This window comes from Anser brachyrhynchus (assembly GCF_964034855.1).
Source record: "Anser brachyrhynchus genome assembly, chromosome: Z".
Classification (NCBI taxonomy): Eukaryota; Metazoa; Chordata; class Aves; order Anseriformes; family Anatidae; genus Anser; species Anser brachyrhynchus.
In genome coordinates this window covers 32,090,744-32,106,260 of record NC_137697.1, presented here as the reverse complement: position 1 = coordinate 32,106,260, position 15,517 = coordinate 32,090,744, and the positions used below count along the sequence as shown (strand labels likewise).

At 38.5% G+C, this 15,517-nt stretch overlaps 1 protein-coding gene across 5 annotated transcripts in view; it reads left to right on the top strand.

Moving 5' to 3' along the window:
* The window catches only part of SLC24A2 (solute carrier family 24 member 2), a 145,072-nt gene that overhangs the window by 72,354 nt on the left and 57,201 nt on the right, over positions 1 to 15,517 (top strand). For 3 of the 5 annotated variants that reach the window (XM_080574494.1, XM_080574490.1, XM_080574491.1), the window contains one exon: positions 11,603 to 11,653. The exons of the other annotated variants lie outside the window; for them this stretch is intronic. In XM_080574494.1, coding sequence (XP_080430620.1) covers positions 11,603 to 11,653 — 51 coding nt within the window. The remainder of the gene's footprint in view (positions 1 to 11,602; positions 11,654 to 15,517) is intronic. 5 annotated transcript variants of the gene reach the window in all.

Below are 15,517 nucleotides of genomic sequence, written 5' to 3'. Positions count from 1 at the left end.
GGAGAAGGATGACCTCCCTCAACATGCTACAATGGTCTACCAAATACAGCCCAGCATGCTGTTGGCCTTCTTTGCTGCAAGAGCATGTTGATGGATTGGCTTTCAGTGGCATGGTTCTCAGCTCAGTCATTAGCACTGAGGAACCATAACTCTCCGGTGAGGCCTCCTTTCCCTTTTCTTTACTCTTCAGCTACGTAGAGACCACAGAAGTTCTGTTCCTAATTTAGGCACCTGAAGTTGCATGGTTAATGTAGATAAGATGAGTATTTTTACAGACATTTCCAACATCAAACTGAGCTCCCCAAACATAAGGTAAAGCATAAGTAAGGTAGAAATCGTGAATTATGTTCAGCTAAAGGCAGATCTATTTGAATAGACAGAGATGTTATCTTAGATAGCTCTGTTAATATATCTTGGAAAGTTGAGAGAGAAATATCTGTTTCCCCTAGGGAATCACAAAATATTACTTCAGATTTACAAGCCAAAAATGTACAGTTGAAATTACAAACTTCCATGTAGCACACATAAGATATAAATCTCACTGTAACAGCTGTGTAACTTGAGCTGTCTACAAAGACATGGGCTTTTGGCATAGAGAAAACAGTATCTTAGGCTGAAGAAGCAAATTTTATTATGAAGCTATGTTTCAGCTGATTTGTCTAAATGTTCATTTTGAATCATTAGCTACAACTAAACAAGTGGAATTTTTAAGTCTGAATTGTTTGAGTGAGTGGGTTCATTTAGCATACATGCAATTTATTCTTGTCATATTTTGGGAATGTTGGTCTTGCTTTTCCTAAAGACAATAGCTGCACTTTCAGTGACAATAAGGTGAGCAGGTTTGAAACTTTTATCCTTTCCACAGAATGTGTCTGTAGCTAGCAGTGTGCATCAAAAATTGGATGTGCTTTTATTATACATAACTTGAGGTACAAAGAAACCTGTACAAATTTCTCTCAGAACGGGCAATTCAATGACAAAATGTAGCTGCTTGTTGTGTGCCTTTCAAACTCTACACCAATAAATGACAGGTCTTCTTAACTTCAACTGTCTCAAAATACAAACAGGAGAGGGCAGCAAGGCGGCACTCTGTACTAGTTTAACTGACAGAATTTCAAGCTACTTAAAAATTGAAGAACTGGTCTCCCTTTCCTTTTTATTAACTAAGTTTTCCCTACTTTTATTAAGTCACTATTTCCACACTGGTAAAACACTCTAATCATATAAGCAGCCTGAATTTCTAAGATAAGCAGCATAGGTCACCATTTAAATCAGTATTCTTCTGTGTAGGTAGCAAAGTTTAAATAACAGAAATTTGCTGGTGCCTTTTCTAATTTATTTTCTAAAATCTCAAATGTATCCCTTGTGTTTGTTTTGTGGTAAATGTTAGTTTTCTCAACAATTTATTTCTATATGCCATGTTTTATTCTTTTAACTAGAATCTACTCAAGCTGCTCACTGCAGGCAAAATTCTTGTCTCACATCCCATGATATTTTCCAGTGATGCTCTGTTCTTCAGAAAGCATTTTCTTCCTGGGATTCCCTACAGAGAATGAAAGGAAGGCATGAATATTTAAATGCAAGTGTTATCCCAGAGCAGGGTACAACTGTCCTGACTATGCAATTCCATGCTTAATGGCATTGGTTTTATTCTAAGTTTCTTCCTAACTCTGAATTTCCTTGTTAAAAAAAATATTAACAACAAAGAACATGAATAGTTGACAAGCCTGTATAGATAAGGGTATGACTGGTTATGAGGGGCTTTCTATTGAGGTGGGAAGTGAAAGCCTTGCTTTGGTGGTTTGCACTTGGTAGATTACTTCCTCCTCAACACATTGTTTGGACATTCTGACGGGATTGTGAGGGAAGCAAACACTGCTCTTCCACTATTTTCCTCACACATGCTGAAAACTGGAGTGGCAATTCATTGCATCTGGAGTTGTATGTGTCCAGCACCCCAGAGTGCCAGGTCTCACAGTGCAGTGGTTTTACCTGCTGGGCAGCTAAACTCCACCACAACCTCTCTTTCACTCTTCCTCCTCAAAAGAAGAGTGGGAGAAGAAAGTATGATGGAAAGAAAAAGGCTCAAAGTTTGAGATAAGGATAATTTAATTAAATTAATAAGGATAATTTAATTAAAGGGAAAAGAAAGAGGGAAAAATCAAGCAAAGGCTGTGCAGAAGCAAAGAATGAAAAAGATACATATTCTCTGCTTCCTGTCAACAAGTGATGCTTGGCCATGTCCTTGGAAGCAGGGCCTCAATATACGTAATGGTTATTTGGGAGGACAGACATCTTCGTAATGAGAGCCTCCCCCCTCCTTCCCCTCCCCCACCTTTTATTGCTGAGCGTGATACCCCATGGTATGGAATATTCCTGTGGTGGGTTTAGGCCACCGAAGGGATATTTGCCCTGGCCATGTCCCCTCCCCACCTCTTGCCCAGCCCCAGCCTGCTGGCTCTTGGGGTGTTTGGAGGGAGTCTTGGTGCTGTGCCAGCACTGCTCAGCAACAGACCTGGCACTGGTGTGATACCAGTGCTGTTCTAGCTACAAGTGCAACACACAGAATTATATGGAACGGTGCGGGGAGAGGTAACTCCATCCCAGCTAGAGCCCGTACACACAGCTACTGGGTAAAATCCTGTCACCATCAGAATTAGTGGTAAAGTTCCCAATGTCATGGGGAGAATGCAGTCTTCATGTTTACATTTTAGAATTCCCATTTGCATGAATATTAGAAAATTCTTTGGAAGGGAATACCCCCTTCAAAGTGGGAACTGTCTTTGACCCAGGCAGGGTCAATTCTGTCAATTTATCAATTGTCCTTTGATTTTTCTATGTCCTAGAGAATGCATAGCACATGTCTTGGAGAGTTTGCTGGCAGGTGCCACAAAGATATCATATGAATAAAAGCAGATGGAAAAGGAAGCAAAGCCATCAGGAGTAAGATACTTCATACTTTTCTTAAATGAAAAATAGTCACTTAAAAATATCAAAAGCAGGGTCTGACACATAGTATGCATTTACATGACTTTTGTTTCTGTTACTTACGTGTTAGTCACCTCCTTAAAAATACTTGCCCTTTAACATATATCAGTTAAAAACCCATGGATCCTCTGACACCTCTGACAATCTTTTGGTACCATAAGATTTGCTAGACAGTATGGTCTGTAAGAAATGGGTATTTTCAATCTTCATTTTAAGTGGTGCACTAAGAGCAAAGAAATACGCAGATCTTGCTTTTGGGTGTTGTTACTGTCCTGAGCTGCCCAGAACTCTATGAGTATGATTGTATACATTTTTAATTATGTTTCTGTTCACACTGCAATTAGATAAAATTATGATAAACTAATTATAATAAAACCAGACAAGTTTAATAAGATTATTATCAGGGCAAAAACACCTACAGTAAACAACAGGGTAAGGACACATAAGGAGAAAGAACAGGAACAGAGGCTTACAATTTAGAGACAAGATGGAAGGCAACCACATTTTGTTCTAGAGCCCAGAGACACAAAGCATCAGATAATTTAGTTATTACCCAATGTTCTGCCTACTGGTCAATTAACTGTCAACTATAAGCATCAACATGAGTTTCTGCCTTATAATTTTCATTTAAATGATTTCCTTTATTTGCTTAGGTGTGTTAATAAAGTAACACCAGTATTAGCATAATCCAGAAAGATAGAATTCTAAAATACGTGCAGTTATTATTATTTAATGTATTACTTGGATCCAAAAGAGATCCATTTGTATTTACCACTGCACCAGCTCAATTGCAAGGCTTCCATTTTTTAAGAACTGGCAACTTGAACGCCCACAGGTAAAAAAGTAGGCTACAACACTGACTTATAAATTACATAGTTTAGATTATCTAGAGGCAGTAAGAGAAAAAGGTTTTTGCTTTTTGAAACATCTGTTTTTTCTACTCTGCCTGCTGCAGTGATAATACATACTAACTCCTACAGTAGTCCCAGTTTGTCCTACATGGGATATAAGTAGTCTATGAGAAACTTAAGAGGTACATAGAGTACACAAAAAGTGGGAGTCAAATTTAAGCTGAGTTTCAGTGAAAATATTTTTTTTTCAAAAGAATTCTTCCTTTTTAAAATTCACAATGTCTGATATCCTTTAATTGGTGGGATCTGTACATTTTACCTCAAACAGTCTATGTACAAAGGTATTATTTTTTGTTATAGGTCTGCCAAAGGTTACGACTCTCGTTATACACCTGCAACTTTAATCTCCACCAGATCTTTCACATGCTTTTAGTGTTGAGATTTCTTTGATCCTAATGTACCATTGCTGATGAAACCAAATCAAGTGTTGATTCAACTTTAGGTTGGATAGCCACTACAATTTATCTAGCACAATTTTTGAATTTGCCTTCTTTCTGTGTTTGTGTCTGGGTCTCTGATTATCTAATTGAATTTTCCCTATACTGTGAGAGCTAGAAAAAGTTAGGAAAAGTTAGGGAAAAAATACTTCTTGATGTCATAATATGAATTTCTCTAAGTCCTCTGGCCTAACTATCCAGCCTTCTTTAAAAAAAAAAAAAAAGTGAATATTGAAAGGAGATGCTTTAAAACATGATGATGAAAGTAAACACAAATCAGAAATCATATCAGAAAGATTTAAAGGGGGAAGAAAATCCTTCCAATAGGAAATTTCTGTGGTGGTCTTACCCTGCTGGGCAGCTAGACTCCTCCACCACAACCTCTCTTTCACTCCTCCTCCTCAAAAGAAGAGGGGAGAAGTATGATGGAAAGAAAAAGGCTCAAAGGTTGAGACAAGGATAATTTCAATACAGGGAAAAGAAAGAGGCAAAAGACAAGCAAAGGCTGTGCAGAAGCAAAGAGGGGAAATAAAATTATTTTCTACTTCTCATCAACAAGCGATGCTTGGCAATGTCCTGGGAAGAAGGGCCTCAATGAGTGTAGCGGTTGTTTGGGAGGATAGACATCATGATGAGAGCCACCCCTCTCCTTCTTGTTCAGCTTCACCCAGCTGGACAGCTGAACTCCACCACAACTGCTCTCTCACTCCACCTCCTCAAAGAAAAAAAGGAAGAAAATACAGTGGAAAGGGCTCAAGGTTTGAGATAGTGATAGGGAGATCGTTCAACGATTATTTAATGGGAAAAGCAGGCTCAACGTAAGGGAGATTAATATAATTTATTGCCTATCACTAGCAGACCAGAGCAGTGAGAACTAAAAGCAAACTAAAAACACCTTCCTCTCATCCACTGTCTTCTATGTCCTACCCCCGAGCAGGGCAGGGGAATGGAGGTTGCGGTCAGTCCCTGTCGCTTCATCTCCGCCGCTCCCTCACGGTCCCTCTCTGCCCCTGCTCCCCGTGGGGTCCCTCCCACGGGATGCCGTCCTGCCCGAACTGAGCCTGCGGGGGCTGCCCACAGGCAGCAGCTCTTCAAGCACTGCTCCCACACGGCTCCGTACCACGGGGTCCATCCCCCAGGAGCAAACTGCTCCAGCACGGGTCCCCCACGGGTGGGCGGCAGCTCCCCCCAGACCCCTGCTCCTGCGTGGGCTCCTCTCCACGGGCTGCAGCTCCGGCCCGGGGCCTGCTCCTGCGGGGGCTCTCCATGGGCCGCAGCCTCCTCCAGGCCACCTCCACCTGCTCCACCGGGGGCTCCTCCACGGGCTGCAGCGTGGAGATCTGCTCCGTGTGGGACCCGTGGGCTGCAGGGGGACAGCCTGCTCCACCAGGGGCCTCTGCACAGCCCACAGGGGAACTGCTGCTGCGTGCCTGGGGCACCTCCTGCCCTCCTGCTGCACTGACCCTGGGGTCTGCAGGGCTGGTTCTCACTCCTCTTTCTCCCAACTGCTGTTGTGCAGCAATTTTTTTCCCTTTCTTCAATCTACTCTCTCAGATGCTCAATCAACATCACTTCTTGGCTTGGCTCTGGCCAGCAGCACTTCCCTATGGAGCTGGCAGGAGCTGGCTCTGACCTGACGTGGGGCAGCTGCTGGGCTCTGTTTACAGAGGCCACTTACGTAGCCCCCCCCCTCTACCAAACCCTTGCCACATAAACCCAATACACTTCCCCTTGCCCGGCATTTATTGCTGAGTGTGACCTCATATGGTATACAATATCTCTTTTGTTGGTTTAGGACATCTACCCTGGTAATGACCCCTCCCCACTTCTTGCCACACTATATGGGCTGCTGCAGGGAAAGTTAATTCCATGCCAGCCAGACCCACTACTGTTGTCTATCGTAGGAGGCTATTTAGAAGATCCACCCAGAACATAAATAATTAGAAAGTCATTATGATAAATGCAAAATACTTGATAAAAAACAGTCCAGTCAGAAAAAAAGATACCCTTAAAATCACTTCTAAACAAGGAATTAGCAAAAATTATCTTGATTCTTATCTTGGAGGATAAAAAAGTAAACAAAGCATATATATCTCCAAAGCTGTAGGCTTTCTATTAAGCTGCTAATTTCTTCATTCAAAGTTTCTATTTACTGTGAAACAGCGTAATCAAAGAGGAATAATTAACTACACTGCTATTAGGAACTTTCACTCTGACTTCTTCCATGCCTTTTCTCCCCTAGTCTCGACCTCTGTTCTTGCTATTGTCCCACAAAATATGTAGGAATATATTTTGATTTAAGTAGCACTCATGTAAACCTACAGCCTTCAGTGGAAAACTCTATTGTCATAAACCCAGCCTTCATTTCCTCCATTTGCAGCTGGCAGTAGACAGACAGCCTGTTTTAGATCCAGCCAGCCAATGAGCTTATTCCAGTCGTCATCCTTTCTCTGCCAAGTGCCACAGCTCTTTTCCTTCTGATAGCTTGTAGGAGAGCTTTCCGTATCAACTCAGCAAGAATGAGTAGGTCAACTGATAAAACTAAGTGGATAAAGTCTGTGTTAGCCCAACTCTGTGGTTTAAACCTGTTGGGGACATAGGAATAGTGTCCCCAGCTGTGCTGGGGATTGATGTCCATGTATTTCCAACAGTGGCAGCAGGATCTGCTGGAGAACATCTACTGAGGTGTCATAGCTACCCCACCACAAGCCTATGAAGCTCGTCAGTGAATAGCATTCAGATCCTGCAGTTCTGTAGCACGCAGGGAGCATTAATCACTAGTTGTGGGTCCCCTGTAGTTTCTCTCACTGGGACACTGTTTCCTTGGTTTTCTCTTGTGTCCATTCTGACCCACTCTGAAAGAGAAGACAATCCTCATCAGGTTTAAGTCTTCATGAAAGAGACCATCAAAACTTTGCTGTTTTTGTTGTTGTTGTTGTTTGTTCGTGTCTTAACAGACATAAACTATGTATCCTACTGGAATTTTTTGTATTTTCATTGCTTAAAATAAAAAGATGTGGCCTCCTCAAACTGGTGACATATTGATTTCATACACTTTTTGCCTTTTCCATGTGCCCACTTGTATGCAATAGGCAACTGAAGAGTGAAAGTGCATGACCATACTAAAGTCTTTGTTACTTCTTCTGAAGGACTGTCAAGAAGCAGCTGACCTTCAGAATCATACGTGCAACCTCTTCCACAAAATTCCCTTTTTTCTCCAATATATCTCCAATACGTTTCATGTTTACAATGTTTTTAATAATTATTTGATTGCTTTGAATTTGCAGTTCTTGACTGCAAGCTCATTCTCAATTTCATTATCAGTTTTGAGCCTTTACTTTCTTGTTTCACTTCTCCCTACTGTCTTATATATTCAATCTTTTGATAGGTTGATTCTATGGGTTTTGGTTTGAAAATTCAGGAAAAATCTATGCTGTCCGTGTGTTCATTCCAGAGTGCTTAACGATTCCTTCAAGCTGCCACTGATGCTGATTAAGTATTATGCTTTGATGCCTTCCTGACTTTGGAAGTCACACACAACAACGGAGCTACACTAAAAATTCAGGTGTTACCTTCAGTGACCTCCCTTTATCACTTCTGTTTTAAATAAAAGAAATGTCAACTCAGAAGCTTTTTAATTACTGTGAAGAGGTGTGAGACACATTTTCATGCAAATATGTATTTTTATGCCAAATGAAAATCTTGTGCTTGTCTAAGATACCCACAATGCATTACTTTGTTTTGAGAGTCTGAAAACCACATTTTTCATGGGTACACACTTCTAGGTGGTTACCTTAAAGCAGGTGTTTGTCTTATGAGTATTGTGAGAATCTCTGGGCCAGGTTCATTCCTGACATTACTAGGGACACCTGCAGTGAGTATCTGAGATGTTGGTAGCAAGAGATCAAAGAGCTCTGGAAATAATGGCTGCACTTTCCTTCCATGAGAGTCTATGGCAGAAATTAGCATTTCACCACAGACAGTACCTATGAGCATTGAAAATAAAGTGAGTTATTAGGTATGTTGTTTGAAATTGCAATCCATGTGGCACTGTTGAGTAACAATATTCTTCTTTCTGTTTACTTTGATATTCTGTGGCAACTACATAGGTAATAGAGAACAGTAGGTAATAAGACAATTTGTTGTAATCCTTCAGGAATGTCAGACAGGATTAACAGGAACCCTCTGCTCTCTTCTGGTGTAAAAAAATATGCAGAAGGCAACAAATTAATTCATTGTCTCTGTCACTGCTGAGGATCAGCTGTTAAGCTGCATCATGGCATCCTTTTTGTTTCTGCAACCAGCGGGGATGGTGGTACTGGCTGGCAGCCAGTCTGTCTGCTGTGACCTCTGTGTGGGAACCACATACCGTGTTGACAAAACTGGACTTATCAAATTTTAATAATGTTGGATTTTTTTTTTATCTTTTCAAGCACAATCTATCACAGTATTTCAGATTTCCAAGGCCATTTAAAATCAGTTTATTTTAAAAGTTGACAAATTTTTCAAATCCAAATTTTTTTTAAAGTACTTCAATTGAGTGTGAGTTTACTTACAGTCATATTGAGCAGAATCCTATTATAACATGAAATTTTATAACAGAAACCAGTACATTAGAGGCAGACTGTATAGAGGCAGATGTCAGGTATTGCTGAACAGCACTGACCCAAGTAATATGGAAATCCATGAAATAATTCATGCAAATATGTGCAGCTGACAGTTTCCAGCATCATAGCTGTGCATTGGAGCCAGTGGCCTGTTGACTGTATAAAATGTTCTTCTCTGTATATAAAACTACAAAAGCTTTGAGTAGCATAATCTCACCAGCAAGATTATTTTTTTTCCTCGAAATAATTTTGCTAACTGCAAGAATTAACCTAGTTTAATCCTTGGTGTGTTGAATATTGCCTGGAGCATAACTATTGTCAGCATCATGCACTGTCATGCATATCTGTTTGTTTCTTTTCTCTTTTTCCAGAACATCAGCCTCCTTTTTTTCTCTCCTGTTTGCCTTGTATCTCTCACTTCAGGTGGGAAGCAAACAGGCCTAAAACAGATTGTCAGTATGTCAAGTGCCCTGCCTTTCTGCTGCTGCTTTTATTTCTTCTGGAGATGCAGCTTAATTCACCATTGCTGTTGGCTTCCTCTGAAACCTCTTCTGTTTCAGCCATTAAATCAGAGGCCTCATGCCTCCAATCGATTTTGTTCATTTTTCTTTTTGTTGCCATGGTATAACCTTCTTCTCAGCTTTGTCCATCTTCACCTGTGCTCCTGCACTCTTTTCTTTCCATGAGTTTAAACAGTACCTCTCTGGCAGTGTCATCTCCTGTGTGTTCTCCTGTTTCTGTGATTACTGTTGGGTTCCTTTTGGCATCTGTCTTCTAATACCATCATCCTCCTCCAGAGGACACTTTAGCCCAGGTTCTAGCAAATCTGACCATAGAAATGTCAAGACAATGATCAATGAGAATAAATTTAAACAAAGTTGCTGGCCCTTTAGTTAGTGGACATGGTGCCTGAGTTAAACAGCACATGTGGTCCCAAATGGTTCAATATGCACATTGAAGTTACAGGGAGCTGTCACAGTATAAGGAATTCAAATCTTTAGGGCTAAAACAAAGATTTTTGGACAGCTTTCTTTGTGTAAAAGTAGCTACAAAGATAATGCTACAACAGTAAGAATTTTTTTTTTTTTTACAAAACAGTATATTCATTATATATCATAATGTAACAATACGTAATTTTCTCTCTTTAAATGACATCTTTCTTTGCTTTAACAGAGACTTAGAATAATGTCATATGCTAATGGGTTTACTTATGTGCAAATAAGCGACTACGTTGTACAAGCAGGAGTATGCCAATATTTGTAATTGGTTTTGTTAAAACAAGACCATGAAAGAATATTTACAATCAATTACTGTTCATTTATAAAGTTAACACTGATAATAGCATGTATTTTTAATTTACACAGTATAAAGCTTTCTTCGTCTCTGCATTGCAGAAATGTTCATTTGGCAGATTTAGGTATCATCAAACAGATTAAAAACTAAGGCCTTTTAAAGCATATGTTTTACGTAATATCAGTATTATACAGTTAAGAACTAATGGCCAAACCTGCACTAAAATTCACTTATGTGGAAAAACATTGAAAGATCATGAGGTGCACCAGCTAAAAGCAAAATAATTGGCCAGCATTTGTATAGTTAATTGCTTAAACAGATTCATAAACATGAAGAGAGAATATTTCCAAAGAAAACACCACTATCGAACTGTTAAGTATCCATTTTATATGATTACACTCTGTCAAAGGTTGGATGATCAGAAGCTCAATTGTAACATTTTACATAAAAAATAACAAATGAAATCATCCACAAATTCCTCAAAAAATCATTTACAAATTGTTCCTTGTTCTTATTTTTTCTCTGTCCTGTTATGTAGAATGTTGAGACCAGTATTAATATATTGTATTTTTACAGATGCAAATATATATGAATATATGCATTTTTTAAAAAAGAAAAAAAATATATTTTCACACAAAAATAAGGTGTAAAGCAACAACTGGAGAAAAAAAAATGTATAAGTTTGTATCACACAGAAAAATAAGCATAGCCCTAAAGACCTAGAGATCTCTGCATTCCATTCTTTTCTCTGACCTGATAGACTATAATCATATTTAGATCTATTTAGTGTTAATGAATTTAGGTCTCATAGCCCCCAGTAAAGTGAGTAAACGTATCTTTTCTCGTTTTACAAATGACGAGAGTGGTTAAATTGAGTAACCCTCTACAGCAAGTCAGCCTCTGCAGTGATACCAGAACAATGTATGTGAGACAGTGTAATGCACAATTCCTGAGATTATATGTTTTTAATTTATTATGTTTTGGATGTGTAAGTATTTGATTGTATGTCCTGAGACATGTTTAAAAAGCTCAGTTTCCACAGCTGCTGCTGCTCAAGTCCTGTCAAGGTTTGTTATGTTATTACCAAATAAGGAGACACCAAATTGGTAATCATCTTGAAAAGGCTGAATAGTAGATTTCGGTGCTTCTCCTAAATTTCAGTCTAGCAAGTTACTCATCTAAAAGAAGTGACTTGTGAAATTTCTGGTGGGGGGGAAAGGCACTTCCATTTCTGTACTCCATGTTTCACTGTCCTGCAAAATTTTTTGCATCACTGTTGAAGTTTATGAAGCACATGCAAAAACGTGTACATTTCTTGAATGTCTTCTGGTTCCTTATCTTTGTGTCTTTTACTGTGATGTTGTAGAGCTTGGATCATATGGAAACCTAAAATATTATGACACAATGACTGAAGAAGGTAAGAAATATTTTAGAATTGTTTATATCAGCTTTTTTCAAAGCCTTTCTTTAAGTGTCTTTTCTGGTTTTTGTTTGTTGTTTGTTTGTTTGTTTGTTTTTCCTATTTTCAATTTGTCCATTATGGAATGACTCCTTTTTGCATGACTTCATTGGCAGTGTGATCAGTTATGGCTCTTTTTTCAGGTTTTTGTTTTCAACATTTTAGCTTTGCTGCTTTCAGATAAGGAAATAGAACAGGACGTTTTTATTAAAGAAAAAATATACATGCAAAACCACACTCATAATTTATACAGCACAATATAACGTAGATTGTGAATACTTATTTTATGTCATGTTTTACAATGCATTCAAGAAGGTAATTTATGGATGTTCAAATCACTCAGCTTGAGAACAATTATTAGGTGACTTTAGTTTGCTGCATTATTCAAAAGTAAGGAATGAATTTTAAAAACTAGGCATGACTGTTCATGGAGTATTAATTGTATGCTTAATTGCAATTATTATTCAATTTAAAATCCTGGTTCTAACAATACAAGAAGGAAGTGATTAGGGCCTGAATCAGGGCTCAGTATCTCAGGGAACTTTTCTGCTGATTCAAAAGCATTGAAGTTTATTGTATTAATTCAGGAGCCCAGTTACTTAATTTCCACCACATTTTCAGTCCAAGTAAAGCCAGCATTTCTGTAATTCAGAAGTTTCCCAGACCTGAGACCTGAATAAGATCAAGGCTTGTTGTACAGCTGTCTGACTACAGTGCTAGACAGATGTTTTCGTGATGCACAGATGTTTCAGTGCTCAGTTTAGCATTCACTGGTGTGCTTGACTATGGAGATAAGCTTGAGGTCTGTAGTTTAACTGCCCATTCCTACTTACTTTTAATTCTGGAAATATAAGGTGAATAGCTTCTATTCTCTGTATGTATAAACACAGACATGCTCTAGATTATTGTTTAGACTGATCTTGTTAAAAAGGTTTTAATAAAACCTTCATTATATGCCTTCTGGCCATTTCTCCTGGAAAACCAACCAACCAACCAACCAACAAGCAAAAACAAGCAAGAAAAACATAACTTCTGACTCTTTCTCATTTTTTATTTGTGTTGCATATAATCACATATAACTGCTATTCTGGGGCCAGCTATTGGAGATGGCTCCTTCCACCTTTGTGCCTGATATTGGAAGATGATGGTTTCTTCTGGAGCAAGCATGACCACTAGCTTGTAGGGCAGCCTGGGAGCACCACCAGATTCATTGTCTGACTCACAGAAGTGGTACTAATATAAGAGAAGATGCTTGAGATGAGATTTTACCTGGCAAACCTTGGTGTATGTGTTGTTTAAATACACTTCTGAAGCACCTGAAATGAGTCATTAACCAAGCCAATTCAGATAAGGCTACCAGAGCTAAAGCTTTTGCAGCACATCTCATCTCAGTGTTTTTTACATTCAAGCTGCAAGTCATTTCTCATTCTAACCTCAGAGTTGGATATGTTAAGGTTCTTATATTTTATTCTAAAGTGTAAAACCTACCATTTCAAAAGCAATTGCTGCATTAGTAGTCTTCAGGTTTTTATAAATACTGTAATGGGAGTTAAAAATAGCTATTCATGGGAAAATATCCATGCAAGTATGCTATGTACAATGTATGCATATATTATCACTGCGCCTATGCTGAAATAATGCTATTAATATTCAATGTCACCTCAGAAAACACTCCTCATGAATAAATAATCAAAGGCCATACTGTAGCAGTAGCTAAAATCTAGTAGTAGAAATTTTCCAGTAACAAAAAGAAGGAAGGAAATTCTTTGTCTTTAGGAGTATTAACACTGACAAGTCTACAATACAGTATAGCTTCTTGAATACAATTTTCATAATCATTTTCATATGTATTTCATAAAGCAATAATGAATAGTGTATCTCAGAAGCTATATTTAGATCAAAGTGTGCTATATTTTCAACTCTCTATTTGGATATTCAAAAGTATAATCCTGATCACTCCACATTACACTTATTCACTTATTTTCATTATCCCTTTCTCTCCTTTTTTTTTTTTTTTTTTTACCGAGCTTTTTATACATCTTTTACAGTAAGTTAGCCAGTTAGACACAGTAACATGTAAATCCAGTTACAAAATCCTGATTTTTTTTTTCTAATGCTGTACATCCTTATCCTTGGGCTGCCACCTATACCCTGAATGGAGGTAGCCAGCAGATCTTTCATGCCTTTGATGGAGAAGCACGGGCACATATATTTTTGCTGCTGCATCAGCATAAGCAGAGACAAAATGTGACAGTTAGGTGACAATACCAGATACAGCCTAAAGGCCACTGGGGGCCTTTGTGCTCCAGGTCTTAGAAACTGATCTGTTTTGTTTGTTCTGTTTGGTCAGAAACTGACTTTAGATTAATTGCTGATTAATCAGCAAACAAATGATTTTCATCCTTCCAAATTGTTTTAGATTAATTGCTGATTAATCAGGTCCAACTCAGAGAAAAAATATACCCTAGCAGATGGGAAAAGACCCTCACATTAATCCTGTGTCAAGTAACCTCCACCAACAGCCTACAACATGACAAAACTGCACATATTTTCACATAGCACTTCTGCAGCATTTTACAGTTTAAGCAGAAAGTGCATGAAGCAAATCTCTAAAATTGATCTGTTGCAGCCCCTCAGTTGAGTTCCACAGCTGGCCACCAGACGGACTGGTAGGAATGGTTCAGACTGCTCAACAGCCACAGATTTGGCATTATATGAAAGCTCAGCTCTAGCGCTGATGGTGCGTGTGTGTAGTAATTTGCATTTGATCTGAGACTGAGAGGTAGACAAATGATAAAGTCTCACATTTTTTAAACCAGTAGATTTCTGAAGATAAATTACTTTTCTGTAAAATCAGAGGATTCTGACCCTGGGAAACTGTAGCCCATAATTTAGATCGTAGTCAAGTGATTGCATTTTTAATATGTCCTTGATCAGGAAGGGAATCTTGTCTGGCTGATGCCAGCTGGATATACTCATGCAGATCAAGTTGTATGTTTATTATACAATACCAATTTGTTTGCATACATTCAAATATAAGAAATTTAACTTTAAGCCACCTTCTTTCCTAATCACCCAGCCTTGATCTTATGTTCCTTCTGGGTCATTCTTTTTAAACTTAAAAGAACTGCAATGTCTGTCCGAATTCAGCAAATCTAGATTAATTAAGAATTTTCTATAGCTATTATCCTATTTTTATTATCCTGTTTTTATCTATGAAGTCAAACAATGTCATTGATCTACACTCTTTGGCACCAGTTGTGAAAATTATGCTTAGGCAGTAAAACCCATAGCACCTAGGACTGTTAAAGAGGAAACAAAAGCTTCTAGCTTCTCCAAGATTTAAGAAGAGTGGCATAAAATTCCTATGGGTTCATTTAGTAATGCCACTAAAAGATGAGAAAAAAAACACAAGAGAGCATGTATGCCTAAGATGAAATCTTTGAGGCTTTCTGTAAATTTGAATAACTTAGAAATATCTTGATTCTTGGTTCTTGGTGGGTCTGTGATTCCCCTTTGCTGAAGAAGTTCTGATTTGGTTTGTTTGGACCTGGTAGACAAAAAGGGCAGGGAAAAGGAAGGAGGAGACATAGCTCTGCTTTCTTTTACATCTCACTGCCTTCAGGCAGTCTAGTATTACTGCTTTCCTGCAATGGCACTTTTGATAGTTGATTTTATGTCCTTTAATCATTTCCTCACACTGTTTCATTACTTACACTACATGAATCAAACAGCAGGTAATGATGTAAAACAATATAAACTGAAGCTTGCGTATACTGAGAAATAAAGATAAGCAAAAAACCACTCCATTTCAAATGATGA